The sequence below is a fragment of the Pungitius pungitius genome, chromosome 3, assembly GCF_949316345.1.
Source record: "Pungitius pungitius chromosome 3, fPunPun2.1, whole genome shotgun sequence".
Lineage (NCBI taxonomy): Eukaryota > Metazoa > Chordata > Actinopteri > Perciformes > Gasterosteidae > Pungitius > Pungitius pungitius.
This window is the reverse complement of record NC_084902.1, coordinates 12,304,142-12,327,205: the sequence shown is the minus strand read 5'-3', so window position 1 is coordinate 12,327,205 and position 23,064 is coordinate 12,304,142. Positions and strand designations below refer to the sequence as shown.

Here is a 23,064-nt window from a genome sequence, read left to right as displayed (position 1 = left end):
AGTAGAAAAAGTAAAACGAATGTTTTAAGCTTCAAGGCTTTACACATTTAGAACACATGAGACGTGGCATGGAAGGTGATATGCTCAATGAATAAATGACAAGCACAGGAGAGGGAAGGCTGACATGGACGTCACCTGATAACCCCCGAAAAGGTTTTATTTCCTTTTAATCCTACTATATGAGCGTATGCTCAATCAACCCCCCCCCCCCCCCCCCCCCGGGTGTAATTGCATGGAACACCAAAGGGTGCAATTTGAATTGACCTTCAATGTTAATAATCTTTGAACAAACAAGGAACAGCCCTGTGAGCAGCCTCAGGGGTCTGCAGACTCAACCCTATCAATATATGCGTATGTATGAATGCGATTGTAAAACAACCCATCCAATCGACTTCACCCCAGTGGGTGTGGTGCCGATGACCCAAGAGAAGTGGGTGGAGTTGATGGGATGAGCAGATCTCCCAGACGCTGCAAGGACCACTTCCAGGGGGTCAAACACTTTGACTCCACTTTCACAAAGGTGAAGTGCATGCAAATTAGAGGACCATTTGATCCAAAGAATACTGCATGGTAGGTCTGAAATACTGCACAGCAACACAATAGCTGGTGTAAATAAAAACGCAAAGAGCAGAAACACGCTCTAAGAACGCTGGCCGAAAAAATGCTTTTTGCATCCAGTCAAGATGCATTTACTGTCGCAGCTGTGATCCTCATCTGGTTTCCTGTTTAATATTTAAATGACTAGAATAGTGCATACAGCTTTATACATGTATATAGCACTAAACAATTTTTTCCATGTAGAGACATGGTGGAGTAATGTCTACCTGAGCAGAAGATTGGTGCGAGTTGTTGTCTGGGTTTTTTGTGCGTTGAGGACATACCCGACCAACGGCGCCCTGCAGCGTCCCCCACCCTCCCGTTCCCTTTGAGGTGCACACACACTGCCCTTTAACTGTAGCTTGTACTGTTAGTGCTGTCAGCCATGAGCCGCTGGGCCGTCGTGTACCAGCTGAGAGCCATTGAAAGCAAATCAAAGGATCTGGCACATATAAGGAAACCAAGGACTGCATTTTTAGCTAATCCATATTATATTTTGCAACCCTAAAAATGTTGATTGATGATTTAAAAATAATGCCATCAGAAAACTCCAGCCGATTGTGGGAAACAGGTGACAATCGTCGCCATAATCATCTCTTGTTCTCGACTGTATTCCATTCAACCACTCTGTCGGCTCTGCGCGACACATCAACAACACACTCCTAAAGTCGGGCCTGTGGGGACAAAAGGTGCAGTGGAGGGAGGCACGCCTGTTGCTACAAGAACACAGAGGACGGAGCTCGCCTGAGTCACAGCGGGAACCATGACTGCAAACACATCCAAACTAGGTATCCACCATTTGTAAGTAAACTACAGGGCAACTTTCTGTCATCACAATAATAATATATGCTTGGAGGAAGGAGAGAAAGGAATATGAACAAAAAGGGAGGGGAACTAAGGGTTCAAATAAATAAATAATAAATAAATAAATATGACTTGATGAATGACGACGTGTAGAATTAATGATACGATGCATCTAGTTATGATATGTTATTCATGTAGTCTATCATCAGCACTGGAGCATATGGAATTTTAATTAGGGCTTCATTACTTGCCCTTTGATCCCTGTTTGTTGGTCACAAGTGGGCACTGAGGAGAAGAGGCCACCGCTGGCCATGAAATTAATACTGGATGTGACTGGATGGGTCCTCACCAGAGCAATCGCACTAGTTCCTCACCTGTAGCGGGGGGCTGGTGGGCCGAGAGACCGGGCAAATCCAGAGAGCTGTCCGACATCACATGCTTCAGGTCTCCGCCCATATCCGAGAGCTTCATGTCCAGCTGCACCGAGAGTGCGTCTTCAGAGTCGTCCTTTCCCACGCTGCTCCCCCCGATGGATGGGAGGTCGAGGGACTTGACGGAGGCGGAGTCCTCTGTGGCCTGTTTGAAAAAGGCCACCTTGTCCACCAGAGTCTTTTCCGAAGCCCCGAGCGCCGTGCAGAACTTTGAGGACTGAAAGTCGGCAAAGTCGTCGGTGTCACTCTTGAGAGAGAAGAAGGAGCCGCCGCTCTCCTTGGTGTTGTCCTGGGCCAGGCCGCCGTCCAGAGATAGCTGCTTGAATACATCATACTTGTCTGAGGTCTGCTGAAGTCGCTGCTGGGTGGAGGCCTCCCCTTGGACCCCCACGCTGCTGCTCTCGCCTTTGGGCTCCCCACCAGAACTGCCGAACGCCATGAAATCTGCAAAGTCGTCCTGCGGCACCGCAACAGCTCCTCCCACCGCTGTAGCCTGAGCAGCATCGGAGGATGAGCCGAAGAGTGTAAAATCCCCAAAATCATCTGCACCTCCCCCTCGAGGTTTACCTCCACCTGGCACGAGCACCAGAGAAGGGGGCACAGACACGGTGGGGAAGGGGCTGGGTTTTGTCTCAGTGGGAGCAGGTACAGAAGGGGCTATAGAAGAGAAAAGGTCAAGGTCGGCCATGTTGAGAGGATTTTTGGGCTGAGAAAGAGACACTGCGGGCTGTTGCTGCTGGGGTAGATGTTGTAGAGACTGAGAGGTTGGGAAAGCAGAGGGGAAGGAAGGTTGAAAGATCTTGGCCGGGTCTGAAGGGTCTAATGGAGAGACGCTGTCTGCAGTTTTATAGTCTGTGAAACCATCGTCAGCGCTGACGGACTTGAAATCGGCAAATCCTTCCCCTGTGAATTAAAGACGACAGTTTGAGATCATTAAAAACTATGAATCCCGACAGAGAGACATAATCGAGGACGTTCAGCTGCAGCGTAATCCTACAAGAAAGAAGAGTGGGTGGTTATCAATTATGGCTCGGGCGCCTTGTGAACTTTCTCGGGAAACGTCAAGTCTTCTGATGAACAGCGGGCTGCAGAAGGTCCAATCAAGCCCACAGCAACGCACAAAAAAGCTATGTTATATAGAGACAATCCACACTACCATGCAAAGAGCTGTTCAGCCAAGAACAGGACATGAGGAAGACATTTTACAAAGTGTAAGTCCATCTTAACAAGTTATGTTGTCTCTAGTGTCTAATAGTCTCTCAATACCCTCCCAGTGGAGTAATAGAACATGATGCCAGTGCTACATGAAAAAATGTTTGAACAAATGCAAACTAAACATAGGGATGCACCAGAAGACCTTTTTCTGTCCTGATACTATTGATGGGGGTATAATGCCCGACAAGGTGTCCATCATCGTGGACGTCCATTTGTTCCTGATAATGGACTCTTTGAAGGGGATAATCTTGTTTTATACAATATCACGAGTTAAATAAGAAAACGACCATCAGTGAACTTTCATGTTGTTGTTTTTAAACAATAAATTGACTTCCGTGGTTATCCTATGGCATAGTGCACTTAATTAGATGAATGAGCAAGTGTTTATTATAAAACACATTTTGCACCTGGCCATGTTAACAAGGAACATAACATTACTATTAGATAAGTTAAAAAAAAGGTTAGGTCGTTGCCAGTATCTAGACTTGAGTAACAATATAAATAGCGGGATATTTTACTATTTGGTTGACTCATTAATTCCATTTGAATAGAAACTGAAATTGCTCGTTAAGATGGTGCAATGAAGCTCAATATATGCTACGAAAGGTGCAGCAGAAACATTTTTTGAAACAGAATCTTTTTGTCTCAAATCTTTTGAAACAAAACACTGCTGTAGAGAAAAAAGTCGGAATGTATCCTTGAGTTTCAGAGGTTGTTAATCTGCTGCTGTATGATATATGCATGGATGGAACCAGAGGATGTGTTTACACTGCTGCTGCAAGCTGGAAAGGAGATAACTAATGGGCTCATTAAGGAGAAGGAGCCTGACAATGCCAAGGAAAGGTCACTGCAAACCATGACTTACTGGAATTGCAAGAGCTGTCCCCATCGGAAACTGTTCTAATGAAACAGGGATGGGAAACACACTAGTATCAACACGGCACAACATATAGTGTAAAAATGGCATTTAAATATGATATTGTAGCACCCTAACAACAATTACCCGAGTCATGAAACCCTGTTTAATTAGGGGGAATATCAAACTTGCGACCATATCAGTGCCCGAGAGGTCCTCTTTGTCATTTGTCAAAGAGGCCAAAGAATTTGTTCTCAGGAGTAGCTGGAATAGCCATAGTTTGGCTAATGTGTGCATTTTAGAATCAGAAGCAAACTTCAATGTGTCTGAGTTTCTTACCGACTGGTTTCTTGTCAGCAGGTTGCTCAAGTTGTCTGAATACACTGTATTTGTCCCCAAAATCTGGATCAGAACAAGAAGAAGAATGGGATTTATGAACAGAAAATGCAACAAATCTAAGTGTTAATCGGTATGCGGGTGTTCCCTTAATGCCGTTTGCGATGGCAACCTGTACTCTAAAATGTGTGTAAAGACCTCTCAGATTATAGAAGGAATAACAATTTCCAGAAAACTGAAAGTGCCCCAATTGGAAATAATGTCCAAGACTAAAATTGCAGGGATCAATATTATTTCATAAGTAGTGAAACACTGTATGAAGGTAAAAATGAAGATATCACCTGTGTGGTTAAGTTGGAATCACATATGAAGAAACATTATCTTTGGCCCTTCCTAGTGTTTTCCTTACCATTATATAGAGGGGGGGCGTGCCCACACCACTCCCTTATCTACTCTACCTTTTTTTCCTAGATTCACCTGACTGGAGCCTTTCCTTGAGAGTGGACAGTGACTTGTACCGCCCACTCCGTGTTGTCCTACGAGGTACCTGAGGCAGTGGGCGTAGGCTCCGCAGGCTGCTCCACCGACAGCTGCTTGAACACAGCGTACTTATCAGAGGAAGTGACGGAGGCGGATGAAGAACCGGACACGGGAGTCAGCATGGCAGACGCACTGCAGGGACACAATAGTGAGTTAGACATCAGGACAGCAGGTTTGTATAGAAGATTAAGCTGATTAAACATTCACTGTAAAGTGTGGTGAGTGAGGTATTTTTATTTTATTTATTAATGTTTATATTCAATGTAACAACTTATGTCGAAGTGTGGTTTATTCATGCAAACACTGAAAACACATTTATTAAACATCTCTGCTATGCATTTAAAAAACAATGCTCCTCCAACTTGGGCACAGCTCACCGGCCCTCTGAGGTTTTGTTGCTGACAAATGACATTCAGACCAACAAAAAAACAACTGTTCCAATTTATGCAATTATGCTTCCTTATTTCTAAATTCCCAATTGATTTTATATGTTTTTTTCCCCACAAAGCCCTTTTTCTGCAACACATCAGAGTTTGGCTTGCCAAACCAACATGAGCTTTTCAGTTTCTCATTAATTAGACAAGAATATAAGACTTCTTACGTTGGTGAAACAGAATATGCTACTTAAATGCGAAACTATTAAATTATATCTCTTTGTCTTTTAACAGATAATTGCTTTTCAGATTCCTGTCTGTAACAAGACAAGTCTCTCAAAATGCGCTTGGAAAGCAATATAAAGAAATGAACTATTTCATTGAAATGAATTCATTACGAGATGACTCAAACTCATTGTTATTCTAGGGAGGTTATCACAAGATACTAAGACACTGCCTGACTGTATGGTTTCCAGGATAAACGATTGAAGACTCAAATATTATGCAGAATAGCTCAGCTATAAATAGCACCTAGGGCTGAATATTACACCCTCATCACGACAAACATCTTTTCTTAAAAAAAGTAGGACTAGTGAGAAAGCCTAGAGATGTAAGAATTAACAAGGACCCCTGAAGACATATATTTATTGTATTGTAAACTCATTAGTATCAAATCCTACTGCTAATTAAGTGAGCTATAATTATAATTGCATTTAGGGTTAGGGTTAACTGTTACCCTTTCTGGTGCTGCGATGCGAGGGTAGTGGGGAAACTTCCGCTGGACTCCCCCTGGAACTCAGTGAAGGACTGGTCTCCGGCTCCGGCCTTTGGAGCCTCCTGGAAATCCTGGAAGTCATCGTCATCGGCTTTGGGCCCCTGGGCCGGCAACGTGTTAGTCAGTAGGCCGCAAATAATGACCACCTAATGGATAATGCAGAACTCAAGACATGGTCGTGTTACCTGTGGCGGAGGGAAGCTGGCGATGAAGTTAGTGCTTGTGGGTGCCTGAGCCTGCGGCGGTGCTGATGTGGGCATGGCCATAGGAACAGAGGGCTTGGTCATAATGGGCTGCTGGGGCATGACGGAGGCCATGGCCATGGCCAGGGCTGGCAGGTTGGGCACTGGTGGAGAAGGGAACTGGCTGAGAATTTCCACATTCATTGCTGGGAGCCCACTCTGAAAGAAAGGAAAGAGATTTTAAGGAACTGACAAGGGAAGCTATTGTAGAAACCACACACAAAGGGAAAGGATGCTGTGACCAAATTGAATAAGCCCCAATGGTGATATACTGCAAACTTATTTGATAAGGCATATGGGAAAACACCACATTAAATGACCCAGAGGCCTTAATGATCTGTTAATAAAAACATAAACAATTCAGTAAAGACATCAATTACAACTCCTGACTAATCACGGACAAACTGAAATGTTATGAACATTAAGAACTCATCAAAAGGAAAACAAGTTCTTTCCTCTTTTGATTCTTTTAATTACCGAATCAAATTGGGAATAGTCTTTCACAAGGTACTCATCTAAACTCTGATGAACAGATACTAAAATCTCCACGCTACAACTTAGGATTTTCAGCTACTACAACATAGACAAAGATGTGCCCAATGTGATTTGTAAACACACACATTACATTATATTATATATATAACTAAACCAATGGCCAACTGTAGCATTAACCGGGCTACGGAGAGAACATGCTTTCAGTGGGTTAACAAAACTGGTCGAACCATATCATAATATATATTTTAAAAAAGGCAGTTCAGTTTTCCACAACAATTGTTTAGGGGAGTTGTGCAAAGATTCTCCTTCCAAATCCAATAAAAGAAAATAATTTCTATAAACCTCAAAACAATCGATCTCAAAAACAACTTCTTACAGATTTCAGACTATACTATAAAGAGGACCAAATTAACCAAACTTCTAAAAATAGATCTGAAAAAATACACTTTAAATTAACTTTAACATATATATGTCAAAACAAAATAAAAACTGGACCATTGAAGACACACCACTCAATGCAAATGTACTCACTCTCAGCACCTTTGGTTTAACGTAAGACTATCTTTAGGTCTAGGCATTTCTCCCTCATCTCGGACTTGCCAAACAAGCATCCTTAAAAACTGGAAAACCATCAAACAATAAACTTCAACAGTTGGTCAATTCTTCTGACAGAAAACAATGTGGCAATGGAGAAAATAAGTGTTGCACAGAGCTAGCAACACCTCCACAGCACATACATGCACATGCCTTATTAAATGAAAAAAAAGGTATATCAATTGAATGATTAGAGGCGTTACGGCACAGTGGCTAGTGTGACCCACCTTGTTGGGCATGTTTTAAAGCTCCTGGAGATTTACGTCAACCCAGGTGTCTTGTTACTGCTTGCTTGGAAGTGGTGGCATGCAGTGTTTCATAAGCTCCCTGCAGGGAGGCACAGGCCCAGGCTAAGGATGATAAGAAACCTCCTGACAAATGGGGAATAATGGGGGACTGGTGGAGCCATATTTTTGGCTTCAAATGCCCCGGGCTGACTCTCAACGTGGCCTCACTTCACCCAGTCATAGCTAAGCCCGTCTAATTACACTGTGGACCTGATGGCGAGGCTCGGTGCGAGCCGTGGACGATGATTTGTCAAGTTGGTCTGAGGAGAAGGTTTGTCATGGCTCTAGTTTTTACCTGCGCCACACCAATCAGTGCAAGTACGGTGTAGAGCTCCTCCTTGGTCAGCATGCCGGGTGTTGTGCGATTGGCTGCCGCCCAGATTTGCCCCAGTGCTTCCCTGGGAAGTCCTGACGACATTAGTATAGGGTACAGATTGGCTGTGTCTATGCCCGCCGGGGTCATGGTGAATTCCAGGACCTTTTTGAACATTTCTAAAGAGAAAACCGACAGAAAAAACAATATTCATTCATGCGAGAAATGGATCTATCAATACTATCCCAAATCTTAGTCATAATGGAGAATTGTAGGTTTTTGATCATACAAAAGACAGAAATCATTAATTATAAATGTCTAAAACAGGAACACGAGGAAATGTTTACCTGGGATGAGGCTGTCATTGTAAACCCACGCTGGCAGCATGGGCTGAATGTGGTCTTGCTGAGGGTAGACGCCAACACCTGCTGTCACAGGCACACACACACGCAAATAACACACACAACACAATTAGTTGTTATTGCACAACACTTTCCCGGCCATACAATTTGCCAAGCCTCAAAGGAAATATTCATCTGAAGTCTGGAAGACTGTGCATAATGTCATGCACTGCTGCACGGAATCACAAGTCTTTCCTGGTCAGACATGAGCCATTTATGGGTTCAAGATGGGCAGAGAGGAGACCGTGTTGTACGAACAAATGAATGAATATGAAATTAAATTTAACTGCTAACATTAACCCAAATAAACATTTTCTACAAATGGAAACTACAGCAAATTTTCAGTGCTTTGCAAAACATCTTATTGAGTCACCAAAATGTCTGTTTACTCAGGCAGCTGCTTTGCAAATAATACTCAGCCGTCGGTGGGCAATTAAATAAATCTCATTACAAATCTCCCCGGTCTCCAAGATTAGCCTCTGCATTTCCCTCGATGACACGGACACAGACAAACATAAAGCATAAAGGAGTTGACAAGTGGCATGCACAATCATCCTCGGATTTCGTTTGGGCATTAGTGGCACCTGCACAAACCATGCGCAACCCTGTTAAACCATAGCAGTCAGCATGCGCCAGAGCTGGTTCTCTGAGGTGTTACACGGCGAGCGGAACAAACAGCAGCTTATGGAGTCCCCTCAGGACCACAACGGACACAGTCCATTTCCCCGACATGTGCAGAGGGCGCCGAGAAGACAAGCCCCTCTAACAAGATTTGGTGTGAGGCGACAGAGGTATGACGCAAGAGCAGAGACATAGGAAAAGCAACAGGGAGGAAACCATTCCATTTGATCTCACAGGCAAAGTAAATGATCAAAGCAGAATTTGATTTCAGAGTACGATGACAGCTCAGAATCTGGCAAAAAAACACTTGTAACCCAAAAGGTAGAGAATAATTTTTGGTTTGTTAGAAAAGGGTGTAAATATTTTCCCTGGGAAAGTAAGAAAAGTTCTGCCTTGATTGAGTGCAGCAGAGCAAGGGAGAGAAGAGGAAGCAGTGAAGACTTAAAAACAGGCCCGTCTCTCACCACTGTCTTTACTGGTTTGAGGAGACGAGTCAACACCTGGTGGGGGGGCGCCGGGCGCTGACACCGGGCACTCAGGCAGCTTTTCAGCCATGAAGACCGAACTCAAGTCCTCGGGGCCCGCAGCCCAATTCCTCGCTTTAGTGCTGGAGTGAAACTGGGTTGAAACTTTAGTTCCAGGACCCATTGCTGCCAAACTCGGCTTGGATTTAAAGCTAACCGGTGCCGTCTCAGGGGCAGTGAAATCGCATGAGGAAAATAGCTTCTGTTCCAGGGAGGGGCCTAGAGGGGTAAACAGGTTTCTTGATGACACAAACAGTCTAAACCAAGCAGTTGAAAAAAAAAATCCTAAAATATATTGAAAAACCTGAAAAAATAGCAATGCAAGCACATCCAAACAATTACGCTAGAAATGTGTCAGGACCGGAGGAGGTGTGGGGAGGGGACACTCGATGGGGGGCTGATGTTGCATTTATCTGGACAGAATGTGTCTCTGTCCCGTCAGTCTGTCCCACTTTTAGTGTACAGACTGACAGCAGTCATTGAACAGCTCATCCGAAGGATTAAACAGCTGATGACACGAGTCTAAAAGTCTACTATCAAACCTAAAAAAAAAACATTCGGTATCATTGATTGATTCAGGTACAATCTGGTATATGCACTTCTTTTTGATGCTGCATCCTAATTTGCCTAGTTTGCAGTGTCTGGAGGCTTTGACAGTTTAGGTAAAAAGCCCAGGCCATTTGCTGTGCTAGCTGCATGCTGCCACACGGCAAGGCCAGCGCACAACCCAGACGTGCCAGCGAAAATATTTATCATCAGCAATAAAAGCAGCAACTGTGCTAAAAAAAGTTTAAAATTCTCCAGATTCATTGAAAATATATATGGTAGGGTATAAAATATGCGGATGGGCAGGGAGGTGTCGACAAAGCAAAAAGACAGTTACCTTGAAATGTAGATTGGGAGCTGTTGCTGACAGCAGCATGTTGGGTGACAGTGGAAATGGACACAGAGGCAGGAAGGGACTGAGGGAGGGTGGAGGAAAAGGAGGAGGAAAGTCCTGCCTTCAGGGAAGGGGAGGAAGGTCGGACTTGAGCCTGAGCGGAGACGTGGAAGTCGGAGAGAGGGAACGCATTTAGGGGACCCTGAACAAAGTCACTAAACTCGTCATCGTCCGGGGAGAAACCTGTCGCAGGGGCAGTGGACGAAGGCTGGACGGGGGCCTGAGAAGAAAGGCCCGATGCGGAGCAAGTGGATGAGGGCGGAGGGAAGGAGGCGGGGGCGTCTACAGGCCCTTGAAAGTCACTAAACTCGTCATTGTCTGGGCGTGCTGGGGGGAGGGAGTGAATGGGGACAGAAGGATGTGGTGGCGATGAGTCTGCAAAAATGAAGAAATAATGAGGATGGCACAACATATGACACACACTGCAATGGAGAATGAATTAACGTTCCCAGAGTGAGATAACTCCAAATTCAACTCAAGTATTGACAGTATAGTTTGACTTTTTGAAATGCTTTAATAACATTAGAAATTTGGACAAATTTTTGTGGTACACTCTCGTCAGACAACAGCTGAGCAGTCATCATGCTGACCAGCCTCCTATCCACCTATTACTCTCAGACAGATGCATTTCAACTCAGAACAGATCTGCTGAAGGAGAGGAACAACAGATGGTCATTGAGGATTAAGGTACCTGGCTTCTTGGTCTGGGATGATGGATTAGGGTACATCTTCGCGTCTCTGCTGAAGCCATCCAGGTTGCCTTTGATTGCCTCCAAGGCATCATCGCGGCTCTTCTCAGCTGTCTGAGGATGCAATAAATGAGGATTGAGAGGCCGGTTACAAAGGTTACAAAATTCCGGAGTCGGCATGCCATTAGAGTAGCAAAATGAACCGGATGTAGAGAGACACTCACTTTGGGCTTGACACTGCTGAGCAGCCTCAGCTTCTGTTTCTGCTCCTCAAATTGTCTTCTTTTCCGGTCTTCTTCCAGCATCTTTTGCTGATGTTCCAGCCGTTTTCTAAAAGCGATGAGGAGGAGGCATCACATGGAATAAACCAAGGAATTTCAAATGGATTGGTAAAAGACTCATGATTACACATACATATGCAGACAGGGAGCGCTGGTCTGCTAGGTGGGCCACCAAGGCCATACCAGCAGTATATTTAAAAAGTACTTGTACATTACAAAATCTCATTACTTTATTCTATTCAACTTTTGTAGGAAATCGTCATAACAACCCTTTGTGGCTGTAGTCGGGCAGTTCAGAGGTAAATCCGGTTATCAGTGTGCTAAGATGTTAACGGAGACGATGCTAACGCAACATTCAGGTATCATTTTTGTCTTCATTTAAAGCCACTTCTGGATCTCCTATGCCTCCCAGTGTGCCCAAAAATGTCTAACAGCATGGTGTCAGGTTGGCTCCAACTCAATATAACACTCCCCCAATTCTAACAAATCCTTGTTAAAATATTTAAGAGTTGCTGGCTAAGCCTTATGTGTCGGGGAACAAAACAGGGATGCCAGTCTGTCATACTCCATCTATTTAAAAATGTATTCTGTTAGTTACTTAGTGGGCTATACATTTGTGAGCATTCATGTGCACACACAAACCATGACATTTGTTGCAAAGATATCTTACTGGTGCTCCTCAGCCATTTGTTTTTGCATGTCCGCAGTGTATTGTGGTCCGGCAGGTCTCATACTCATAAACTGTGGCTGCCCCAAGAACTGCATCCCTGGGTTCTGCATACCAATTGCCATCCCACCCTGTGAGATGAACAAATAACACAGACACCAGCTCAGACATCCCGTTGGCATGAGCCCTTGTCACACTCTGGCACGAGGTATTACAGTGTTTCCCCTAGATTTACAGCTTTAGGGGAGTGCCAGGTGCGGACGAAAGGATCTACATGTCTCTAGAACAGTATAATGGTAGGAGAAACAATGTATTACATTCTAACACAGAGGGAAACCGTTGCAATTCAGAAAAAGAAGGCTTCTACAGGACCGTAACCAGTTAAAGAAGCACAGCAGGGTTTCCATATGAATTTGTAAGTGGAAATGAAGTTAAGCAAGTTTGTGGAAAAATAAATGCAGGCGACAAATGTCTAAGGACACAATAAAAAACAGAAATAAGCTCACCTGCATCGGCATAGCTCCTGCAGGCATCTGTCCCCCAAAATTCATTCCCATCATGCCCTGCATGTTCGGTTGCATGACCGGAACCATAGGGAAGCCCTGCTGCTGCTGCTGCTGTTGCTGCTGCTGCTGCTGTTGCTGCTGCTGCATGGGTACCATTCCTGCAAAAACACATACGGTTATAATACACATCGCAAATACTGTCTTACAGTACAATTTGAAGCATGAGAATGCTCAATTGAGGTACACCGTAGACAACTTAATCCTGGAGTTTGGGGGAAGGGAGAGCCTCTAGAGACTGGACATGATTCAATATTGCAAAAGCATTTCTAAGACGGCAGAAAAAAGACTCAGCAACAAACAAATCAATTCTGGGGACTACGGTGACAGCTCGAAGCACAACAAGAAGAGAAAGTGGAAAAAAATAAATAAATAGAAATGTGTCTGTGTTTATTTTTGCAGAGGCCATGTGATCTGACAGCCAGAGCCTTGCAGTCAGTTCCCGCTGGAGCCTCCGGGTGATTCACTATTTCACGGCTCAACCGGGCTGACAAAGCGGCTTGTTTAGGTGGCTACACACAATGTGCTTAGTCTAAAATGACATTGCTAATGGGAGCATGTAATGGCCCCTTAGAGACGCTTTTCCCCCAGCTCGGTGCAGATGGTTCATCAGGAGTGTTACAGCAAAGTCAAAAGTCTAAATATGACAATGCACATAGAGCTAAATTCTAGATTTCTATTTATTCGTCAGCATTGGATAAGGAAAGTGGTCGAGTGCGTTTTCAAAGTCAGCTTGAAGGAATCGGATAGTAGTATTGACTGCAGAGTGACTCACCTTGTGGCGGCCCCAGGCCCCCTCCAACAGGATACATAAAACTAGAACGAGAAAATAAACAGAATGGCAGGTGATGAGATTCAAGTGAATAGAGCTTTAGACAACACCTGGAGGGGATTTTCAAAAATTCATGTCGCCTGCAGATTTGAACAATGCAAAGTATAAATCATCACTGAATTTCTATCTTGCAAATATCATATATTATGTATAACCATACATTCAAAGTAGGGCTAGTGATGTTATACATATAGAATGTAAGTGAAAGAAAAATGCGAATTTGAAAATTTGAAACTAAATATGATTAATATGGTAATTGCTCGGTGTCAACGAACTGTTGACAAAAAAATGTAAATGATGGGTATGCATTTCACACAACAAAAAGGTAGTTAAACCCTTGATTGCTTTTCATAATTGTGAAATTACATTAGAGTGGAACCATATACAACTGCTAGATTGAATCCACCATAAAAATACAAAATATGATTGTTAGCTGTCAGCATTAAGATAAGATAAGATATTCCTATATTAGTCACAGGATTGCAGCAGCAAAGTGGACAGTGCACAAAAGATACATGATTAAAAAAAAAGTAAAAAACAACAGCAGCTGTATGTTAAGAAAAAGCTTGGTGGTGAGCAGGAGCTGCTGTGAAAGGATGCCACTCGTGAGGCGCCGAAAGTAAGTAATTCATTGATCACCAGTGAGCATTTTTTCTTCAATTTATTGTATAACCAAATAACGGGATGCATTTCCAGATCCTTTCATTTTAACAATAATACCCAAAAGGCAGAATAATTGATGCGGTTTCATTTCATCAGGCAACTTGGTACTCGGGTCTGTGCCGAGAAATCAGGCATTTAGCAAAACAATTACACGACGCTCCTGCATGTCGGCCAAGGGTCTACTCACTAGAGCCAAGCCACACAGGCCTGCAGCTATTTGTAAAATAACGTAAAAGGACCCGGTTCTCCAGGCTGGAAACTGGTGATTCAGAGACACACAGAAGAAAAACCCAGCCAGGCCTGGGTGTCCCGGGCTGACTGAGTTGAATGTAAGCACTAATCTCCAAAGGGTGAAAATATCATACTGGGAACTTTGGTACCAACGCAACTGTGCTAGCAAAAGAGAGGCAGGGAACTCATCATCACACAGCGCAAGCATTTGCCAAATAATTTAAACTAAATCCCTTATATTAGGAAAATTACACTTCTACATCTATCTGGCATGTCTACCTACCCAAAAACAACTCCCGCGATTTTTTATGGTTCTTTTACATTAGAAACGTCATGCCCCCCAACACTCACTATATGTACAATATTTGCCAAAGCACATTTAAAGGAACAGGCACTTAAAACGGGTCACTCTGTGGAGGGCTGTTTTAGACAGGGTGAAAAGGGTGCCGTTTTAAATTATTCTTGTGGTATTTTGACCAAAGTATGTTACAGACATTTAATCAAGACCCCCAAGGAACCATCAACTTGTGGTAAAATGGGCATACGATGGGTCCTTTAACATAATCAAATCTGAAAAACGTCTTAGATCAATCAAGCTCCATCCTACAAGCAAATTGTCATTACACAGAAATAATATATAGGTTAATGAATTAACTTACACCTGATCTTCAATAAATACATATTTCAAAATGATTTAGGGATGAATGACAGGGATGAAAACACACTAATGGGCTTCTCCCAAACAGCAGAGGGACAGCAATATAATGGCTTAATATTCCTATATAATAGGAATACCGGGAAATAAATGCTTCATGTCTACTACATTTGGAAAAAGGCCACTGCATGCAAAGGACATTAACTCCATAATGTGATAATATGGTTATTGTGTTCACAGCTCATCACTGCTGCCCCCACGTGGACAGAAATATGGTAGGTTAGAATAAAGAGTCAAGCAATGCCGTTGCAGAGTCACATCTGCTCTGTGTAAGATTTGCAGCTTAACAGCATTAATGGGAGTGCTACGGCACTGCTTGCCACCATCCTGCAGCAAATACCAGGTTATGGCAGGGCAGATTAACAAAGAGGGAGATAAGCAGCGATAGCATCTGCGAGCCAGCGCCTTGTAAAAAGACCGTAATCATCCCACCGCTATCATCAAACTGTTTTGAAAGCTGGGAGAGGAGTTTCCGTCAATGTCATCATTACTGAGAAAGCTAAAACGATGCTTCTCTTGTAGTGCAATATATGGTAGGTATGACGAGAACTCCCTCAAAAGGAAACAGATGTTGTTGTGAGATGAAAAACTGACTATAAATGAACTCTTTATTTAAACAGAGAAGAATAGTTATTTATACTGTAATTTTACATGAATTCTGTGGTTCTATCAACTTAGAAGCCAAAAGTTGATGCTTTTTGGGTTTATATTCATTGTGCAGTGACTTTCAAACTTGTTTTTTAATATCTGATCAGGTTCCTGTTAATCCATCACACACAGAAAGTGGCAGGAGATCCTTGAAATAAACGAGAATAATATACAAGGCTCTGCTTTACACAACAATCAGCGAAAACCAACAAATTACGCCTCTGGCTGCCATAGACTATATTAAATGCAATATCCATGGCCTCAGCGCTCCAAAACTCTAGGACAGAAAAAGATCATTTTAATATAAAACTCCTTAAAAAAGTAAATATTCCCATAAGACAGCCCTGCTCATTGAACAGCCTAATACAGTTGACATAAATGGGTACAATTCCATTCACTAACCACAGCGACGAATACAAGCTATTCCTGTCTGACTAAATCCACCAAGTCATCTTTTTCCTGCTCTGCACTCACTTTGCACACGTCAGTAACTGTCTACCAGCCATCAGCGGCATATGATGGATCACCTGCAGGTCTTCATGTTACACCTGCAGGTCTTCATGTTACACCTGCACTCATTTGTAGTCACGGAGGCTCGGGTTTCCCCTGTGGGATCACATTCACCTGGCTGGTCGAGATGCCTGTAGCCAGCTGCTGTTTAATAGTCATACACCTCAGCTTGGAAACAGTTATGGGGCTCTAATGAGACATCTGTACATCTGGTCAACAACTCCTACAACTAATTATTAACCAGAGAGAGATCATAAATTGGCTTGTCAGGGTTATTTTGTTATTCTGTAAATGTGTATTAGTTAGCTAAGACAACAAGCAGAGGTCTATGACTGGGGTCATAATAAGTGTTTTAATTGAACTTTAGCAGCTTTTGGTTGTGTGGATAGTCCCATCCCTCCTGCTTTCCTTTAATTATTCAACCGTTGAACGACATGGTACTAAATAGCCTCCCCTTCCCCCCATGGGAGAGCATAAAATTGTAAGAGTGTATAAGGCCAGATTGTAACGTTGTCAGCGGTGCACAGGCCCGTCTGTACAGGTGCTAGCTAGTTTCCTCCCAATGCTATAACGTTAGTTACAAGGGTTGTAATTTCGATGTGTATCACGATATAACCCTGGATATCGTAACTGTACGGAAAATTAGAGTAACACAAGGCATGACACTTGAAATGTGTCAATGTACGAACCCTGTGACATTGTTTTGGTCCACTCGGAGCTTGGACAGGCAGCAGAAACCAGGTAGCTTTCGTTAGCTTTCCCCGGTTACCGAACGTTAGCTGACACCTGACAACCAGCCATCTCATCTCTTCATCTCGCCCGTACAACAAACACTTTTCAATTTCTGTCTTTGAGGCCCTTCAGTGCAAATACGGTGTTGGTAATAGTCGCTCAACTGGGGGTATTTTACAAGTTGCTCACATTTTAGCGACAAAGTTGATTTTAAAATGCCAAAATACCTGCCGCCTCCCCCTGATCCTGGCCGCAGCGCCATCTTGATAACAGTAGTCACCAGGAGGAGATGACGTCCGCAGTGACGGTGTCTAACTGGTCTACGGGGCCCTGAGTAGAGTCTCTCAGGCACAGAATACCCACTGCTCTATTCTGATCCTCATGTTTTACCCACCTGGGAAATAAGGATCCACATCGGCATGATTTGCTCTTCTATAACAACGGGCTGGTATTTTATCTATAATAAAAGAAGAAAAAAGCAGTAAAGAACGGAAAATAAATGTGACCTCAAGACGTTCTGCAGTTTGACTACAATGGAAAGATCTCGTGTGGGCTTCCTGCGAGGCAGAACACAGGGCCCGAGAATCCCAAATACAACTTTCCGTGCTTTGCTGCAATTAAAGATATTTCCCAACAGATGTCAGTGTTAAGCTTGTTTTTCAGCTTCGTTCATGTTAAGTTACAGACACAGGATCCTTGGCTCTGTAGTAAAACCTGTAGGCAGTGTTTACAGTCTAGCACAGGGTGGGTAGCGTCTGTCTAAAAAAGACATCATTTGTCATTTGTCATTCTGGACAAGAAGTATGGTGAAAAATTGGGCTCTGCATGTCACAGCAGATGGATTAAGTAAAATGTTATAAGGTCTTTCATAATTGTCCTGTAACACGTACATCCTTTAAACCCACAAATGTTAATAAAGAAATAGCTTTAAGGTTCTACACAACTAAGATATCATTCATCCAGTTTTGTATTGTTGCAGCAAATCATTCAAAACAATGATGTATGTATGTTATCAAAATATTTAAACCAAAATTGCAGTTCATCCAAACACATTAAACAGTTCCTCAGGGAATTACGTCTGCTTTGGGTTTAAAATGGAGTGGTATTATTTTTTTGCCGGACCCACCTTACCAGTCAAATTGCGGTACACGGTACACCCACTTGTTGGGAACTGCCGCTATTCGGGTGGATTTATTACAGACAGAAGTAATTACTTGTTTCTGCAAGTTAAACTTTTATTGTTTAAGTGTATTTCTTTAAAATGTATCATTACTTTATTACGTATATTGATATTTGTATCGCGTTCTATATTGCACGCATATTGTGTCCATCCCCCCCGATGTCTGATCCAACATTTTTACCGGCTGCTCGAAGCATTGAGGCCATTGAGCATCTTCACAAAGTAATTCACTTGGCAATTTCTTTGTTAAACCAATGACAAGGTGGAGCAACAAGGAAAAGCCTCTAGTATTGTCTTATAGCGGGTGTCGTTGTGAAAGATTTACAGCTTAATGAGAGCAGTGTAAGGCCACCAATGACAAGCCCGGCTGCTATCCATCACCTCGTCTGCCCTCACGCTTTCCTCTCCCTCTGCTTTATTCAACAGCAATGATTCAGAGTCCATATACATGACAGAGGGACTATGTGGCCATTTAGGCTGTAGAGTGATACACAGCGTAGGGAAAAGCTGCTGTTTTAATTTCACATAAAGGTATGGGCATGGATAGAAATCGTTACATTACATTTACATTACTTTGCACACATGGTGATAACAGTGTGTTTTTATATTTTACATTTATTGATTTATGTCTCGCAGGACAGAGCTGCGGTGTTAAGTGAGGACACTGAGGTCTTGTCCTTGATATACTATGAGTATGGTCACAGTATCGAATCTAGGACATGGCTTCTTTTTTTTTATTCTCTGCACGGGCACATGTTAGACATTACTGTCATTAACTTTGAAAAGTTAAAAATTATCCACCAGAAAAGTATTCCCCTAAGGCCAGAATGGTCATGGATGAATACTAAAAGAAAATATATTTTATTATTCGTTTTAGCATTTTTTTTAGAGTGATGATCTCAAACATTGTTTTTTGAATAAATGTCTGTTAAGTTAATAGCTATTATTGTATGCGTAAGTAAAATAGTGATTTATAGCCGATTGATAAAAGCCCTCGAATTTGCAGTATTACAAATCTGGTGTCGGTTCCCTGGAAGAATCATAAGCAACATATAGCTTGTGACGTGTTTTCCATCACGCAGTCGTAGTTGGTCCGCCACAGTGTAGGCAGAGAGAAACTCTCCAGCAAGTACATGTTAAAACAGCCTTCAAGTATCAAACTACATTAATAATCATCGCGCAGTGACGCTCAAACATTCACATGTTATAGAGAAGGTGACTTTTATTACATCTGTGCTCTTTTCAACGGCTTGGATTTCTCAATTGCTTCTATTAACACTCATTAGAAAGATGATTAGGCCTCGTCAGTCTCCCGTTCCCTCCACTTCTCTGAGAGCAGATCGAGGTGTCCCGTCCTGCTGTGTGTGTCGGGTTTAGCTGGAGGCCGGCCGACACAGTCGGTCACGTCCCCCTCCAGTAGTGGATGAGGACTGGCTGCGGGCAGCCCCCCCGGAGAGGGGGTCTGGCGAGAAAGGTGAACATTAACCAGGGTCCCTTTCTGGGCATCACACTATTCCCCATAAATCATTAACCCGTCCAGCATCAAGCCTGTGACAGCATCAGCATGACAACATCCATCCGTCAGGATTTCTCTAAACCGTAGATTTTTAGCCTTAGATGCAAATTGATTCAGTTTAGACTCATTAAATCGAATATAGCACATCACACCTGCAGGTTTTCACCTGAAACACTTTGTGTTGTTCTAATATCTAGTTTAATGATGCTTTATGTAAAAAAAATTGGGTCAATCTTTTCTTAACATTTCAATATTTTACAAGCTCATTAAGGGTAAATACATCTGGCATCACAATCAGCTTTTGACAGCTGTCTCAAGCTGTGGATGAAATATGAGCGACCGAATCCTTAAAATAAATGAATTGAGTTAATTGGTGCAGAATTTTCACCCCCTTTTTTACGGTATACTACGCATTCAAATAATATTCATTGTTTTATTTTGAAATCATATTCAGGACATACATTGTATGTCTACAGAATAAAAGAGAGAGCTCTGAATCATGTGTCACTTCACTTATATAAAAGTTGAGAGCTTGTGTTCTTCCTGTTTGCTGTGTGATTTGGTGTAAAGTGGAAAGTTAGTTCCATTTGTCTTTGCACTGCATACATAACAATAAAAGAAGAACCCTCTTTAAGTTGTGTGCAGATGATCAAAGTTTGGTTTTATGTTTTGAAGTGTTTGTGTTTAGGTCCGTTGACTCCGAGGAAGGCAGTCTTTTGATTCTTAGTATTACCGTTTATGTTTCCATAATCCATGAATTTGGTTGAGGACTCCAATGTGATTGTGAAAATGATTCAAAACGATTCACTTCTTGACTTAAACAAAACAGACACTAAATTAAATAATAATAACTACAGATTAAGTTCAAACATATATAATAATAATAAAAATAATGCTTAAATTTATCTTTCAAATGAATACTTTTCAAGCGTCCAGCCCAGCTGTCACTGTAGGTGGTGCTGGTGGCGATGTACGGGGAAGGCTACTGACTGAAGGCCTGACTGATCTCCATGACTGTGCAGAGCACAACAGAAGCCTCCTTGATGGGGGCTTTTGATGGAAGACCTCTGTCGGAGCAGCTTCATACATGTGTATGTATTTCTCCATAGAAAGGTTGGCGTTAACTCTGGTCGCAGTGACCAATTAGCCCTGGCAGAGAGTGGCCTTCTGACCTTTGACCCCTGCTGGGCAGTCTTATCCATTGACCCCTTGGACCCCAGCTGGAGTTGATGTAGTACCCTTTCTTCTGGCTCTGCTAAACACACGGCCACATTCACCCTGTAGCTTCCACTTTCTGTCTCTTTGCCCCTCTCCTCTGTTTCCCGGGTGTCATCTCTCTCCTTGCGTTGACCTCTCCAGTCCTCGATTGCGCAGATCTGTTGGGCCGCCTCCATCGTCATGAGAGATTACACATTTGTGTAGGGCCAACATGGAAGTTAGCATCACACAGGTTCCCGTTGACAAAAAGCCAAAATGGATTTTCCCATTTGATTTTTGAAAACTGAAAAAAATGTTAATCATTTTTAACACATTTGGTACATTGTGATCATTTTCACAAATGAAGGCAACTTTTATGATTTTTCAATTGTGAATGCAGCCATCATAAGTAAAAAAGCTAACCTTTGGCTAGGACATTTTGTTGTCTGATTTATTACTATTCACTGCTACCTTATTTCAGGCAACAGAGGGAACCAGAATTGCATTGAATTCCTAATTATGGGGTTTAAGGACTCATTCCTGAAGTACTCTATACAACATCTGAGATAACGGTTAATTGTTTTTTAGACATACAAAAGTATAAAACCGGCTTTATAATAGCAATAGAATTAATGTTAGCGACGTATCAATAATAGCATTAGCGGTATTCATGTTTTTATTGCAGTACGTTTTACAGCATGTGTTTAGTAATGTTAATGCTGATTAAGAAACTTGAACTTGTCCCGAAGTACAAATGTGGGCAGAGCAAGTTCAGAGTAAGTAACATAATATTACAGTAAAATTTAAAGAACTAGCAGAATTACAGGTGACAGGATTAGTTTCAGCAGTCACACTTCTTTTGAAGGAATCCTGTTCGCACTGACAACATTTTACCGGACAAACTATGTGTGGCCAAAGTTCATTTCCTTCACAGCATCATTTGTGACCTTCCCTGTTTTATGCTCTGCTGCCTGGGAGTCATGCCAGTCGGCTTATGAGAGGTGAAGGGAGAGTCAATGATCCTCTGTTGGCTGGAGGTTTTGTGCTTTGATCAGGTGGATGCAGCGCTGAATCAGACACTTGTGGAGGAGTTGAAAATTATGCTGTGAAACGGATTGTCCCCGAAGACTCGCTGAAGCTTCCTGAAGTTGACAGCTGCCCTTCGTATGGGAACATCCATTGGGATTTTTAAGACTTAAATTGGGCATGCTGATTAAAATTGAAGTATGTCATTTGAATAACATTTTTAAAGTTAACAATAACTTTGACCTGTTAAATGTAACAAGACATTTTTTGACATTCATTTTAGATGTCCAAAATATTCCCCAAATGACCAAAACTATAATGGTTGTTAAACAATACGGTACTTGCATTAGCAATGTGTGATGTGTTTATTGCCACAATGATGCTGTTGGCTGGTATTCCTGACCAATCGTAGCCTCCTCTGAGAGATGAGCAATGACGACTAGTAGGACATTGTTTTCCCCAGGAATCAATTGTTTGATAATAACTGAATTTAACATTCAGCATATGTAATACATTTAAAATAACACCTAATTCAAAAAGATCTGTATTGAGATGGACATAAATGATACAATCTATTGAAAACAACCTTCTTTGTTTCTTGATTATAAGAATTAGCTCATCCCTTAAATAACAACAATTACAATTAAAAACATAGGAGATAAAACATTAAAATTCGATGCTGGTTCAGCAAATTTAAACTGCATGTAAAAGAGTCAAAACTGCACATTTCTAACTGATGTCCGAAAAAGTGTCAATGAATTGCGCTTGTGTACTAATTCACAGCTGAATTAAATGGCATGTTTTGAGAGTTCTGTGTTGTCCTACAGATGCTAATGCGCCTTTCAGTATTCCAATTTCTTGCAGAGAATAGAGAAAAAGAGACATGGTCAGGTCTTTAGAGGCCTCCTGGGTCTGAAAATCAAAGGCCTCATTGAAAACCAAATAGGGCAACATCAGTGGATTACAAGGCTGCAAACAGCATGGCTCCACGAAGGAGACCGCGGGTCAACACATTAAAAAGGGATCCCTAAGTGATACAAGTCAATAGGTTTTAAAGTGGTAACTACATGGAATTCTTTTTCAAATAGTATCTGCAAAAAAATGAAGGTGTGTTTCTTGTCATTACAAGAACTATAATGACAGCAATTATATTTTTTACAGTGCGCATTGTCAGACCGAGATAAAGGCTGAAAGCAATTGTGCTATCAACCAGTCAGGTTCAACGAACTTGTTGCTTGAAATGTAATTTGCACTTTAGATCTATGAACT

At 42.3% G+C, this 23,064-nt stretch overlaps 1 protein-coding gene across 9 annotated transcripts in view; it reads right to left on the bottom strand.

Moving 5' to 3' along the window:
* The window catches only part of synrg (synergin, gamma), a 35,265-nt gene extending 18,089 nt beyond the window's left edge, over nucleotides 1-17,176 (bottom strand). For 2 of the 9 annotated variants that reach the window (XM_037457494.2, XM_037457678.2), the window contains exons 1-15: nucleotides 17,104-17,164; nucleotides 13,321-13,361; nucleotides 12,489-12,646; nucleotides 11,986-12,113; nucleotides 11,259-11,364; nucleotides 11,037-11,148; nucleotides 10,289-10,720; nucleotides 9,346-9,624; nucleotides 8,207-8,287; nucleotides 7,842-8,038; nucleotides 6,114-6,329; nucleotides 5,890-6,029; nucleotides 4,787-4,911; nucleotides 4,243-4,305; nucleotides 1,776-2,735 (exon numbers count right to left, since the gene is read on the bottom strand). In XM_037457494.2, coding sequence (XP_037313391.2) covers nucleotides 1,776-2,735; nucleotides 4,243-4,305; nucleotides 4,787-4,911; nucleotides 5,890-6,029; nucleotides 6,114-6,329; nucleotides 7,842-8,038; nucleotides 8,207-8,287; nucleotides 9,346-9,624; nucleotides 10,289-10,720; nucleotides 11,037-11,148; nucleotides 11,259-11,364; nucleotides 11,986-12,113; nucleotides 12,489-12,646; nucleotides 13,321-13,361; nucleotides 17,104-17,138 — 3,073 coding nt within the window. In that variant the 5' untranslated portion in view covers nucleotides 17,139-17,164. Of the gene's footprint in view, nucleotides 1-1,775; nucleotides 2,736-4,242; nucleotides 4,306-4,786; nucleotides 4,912-5,889; nucleotides 6,030-6,113; nucleotides 6,330-7,841; nucleotides 8,039-8,206; nucleotides 8,288-9,345; nucleotides 9,625-10,288; nucleotides 10,721-11,036; nucleotides 11,149-11,258; nucleotides 11,365-11,985; nucleotides 12,114-12,488; nucleotides 12,647-13,320; nucleotides 13,362-17,103 lie in introns of all 9 variants that reach the window. The other 7 variants (XM_037457953.2, XM_037458031.2, XM_037457232.2 and 4 more) reach the window with 6 other exon arrangements.
* Nucleotides 17,177-23,064: the final 5,888 nt, after the last annotated feature.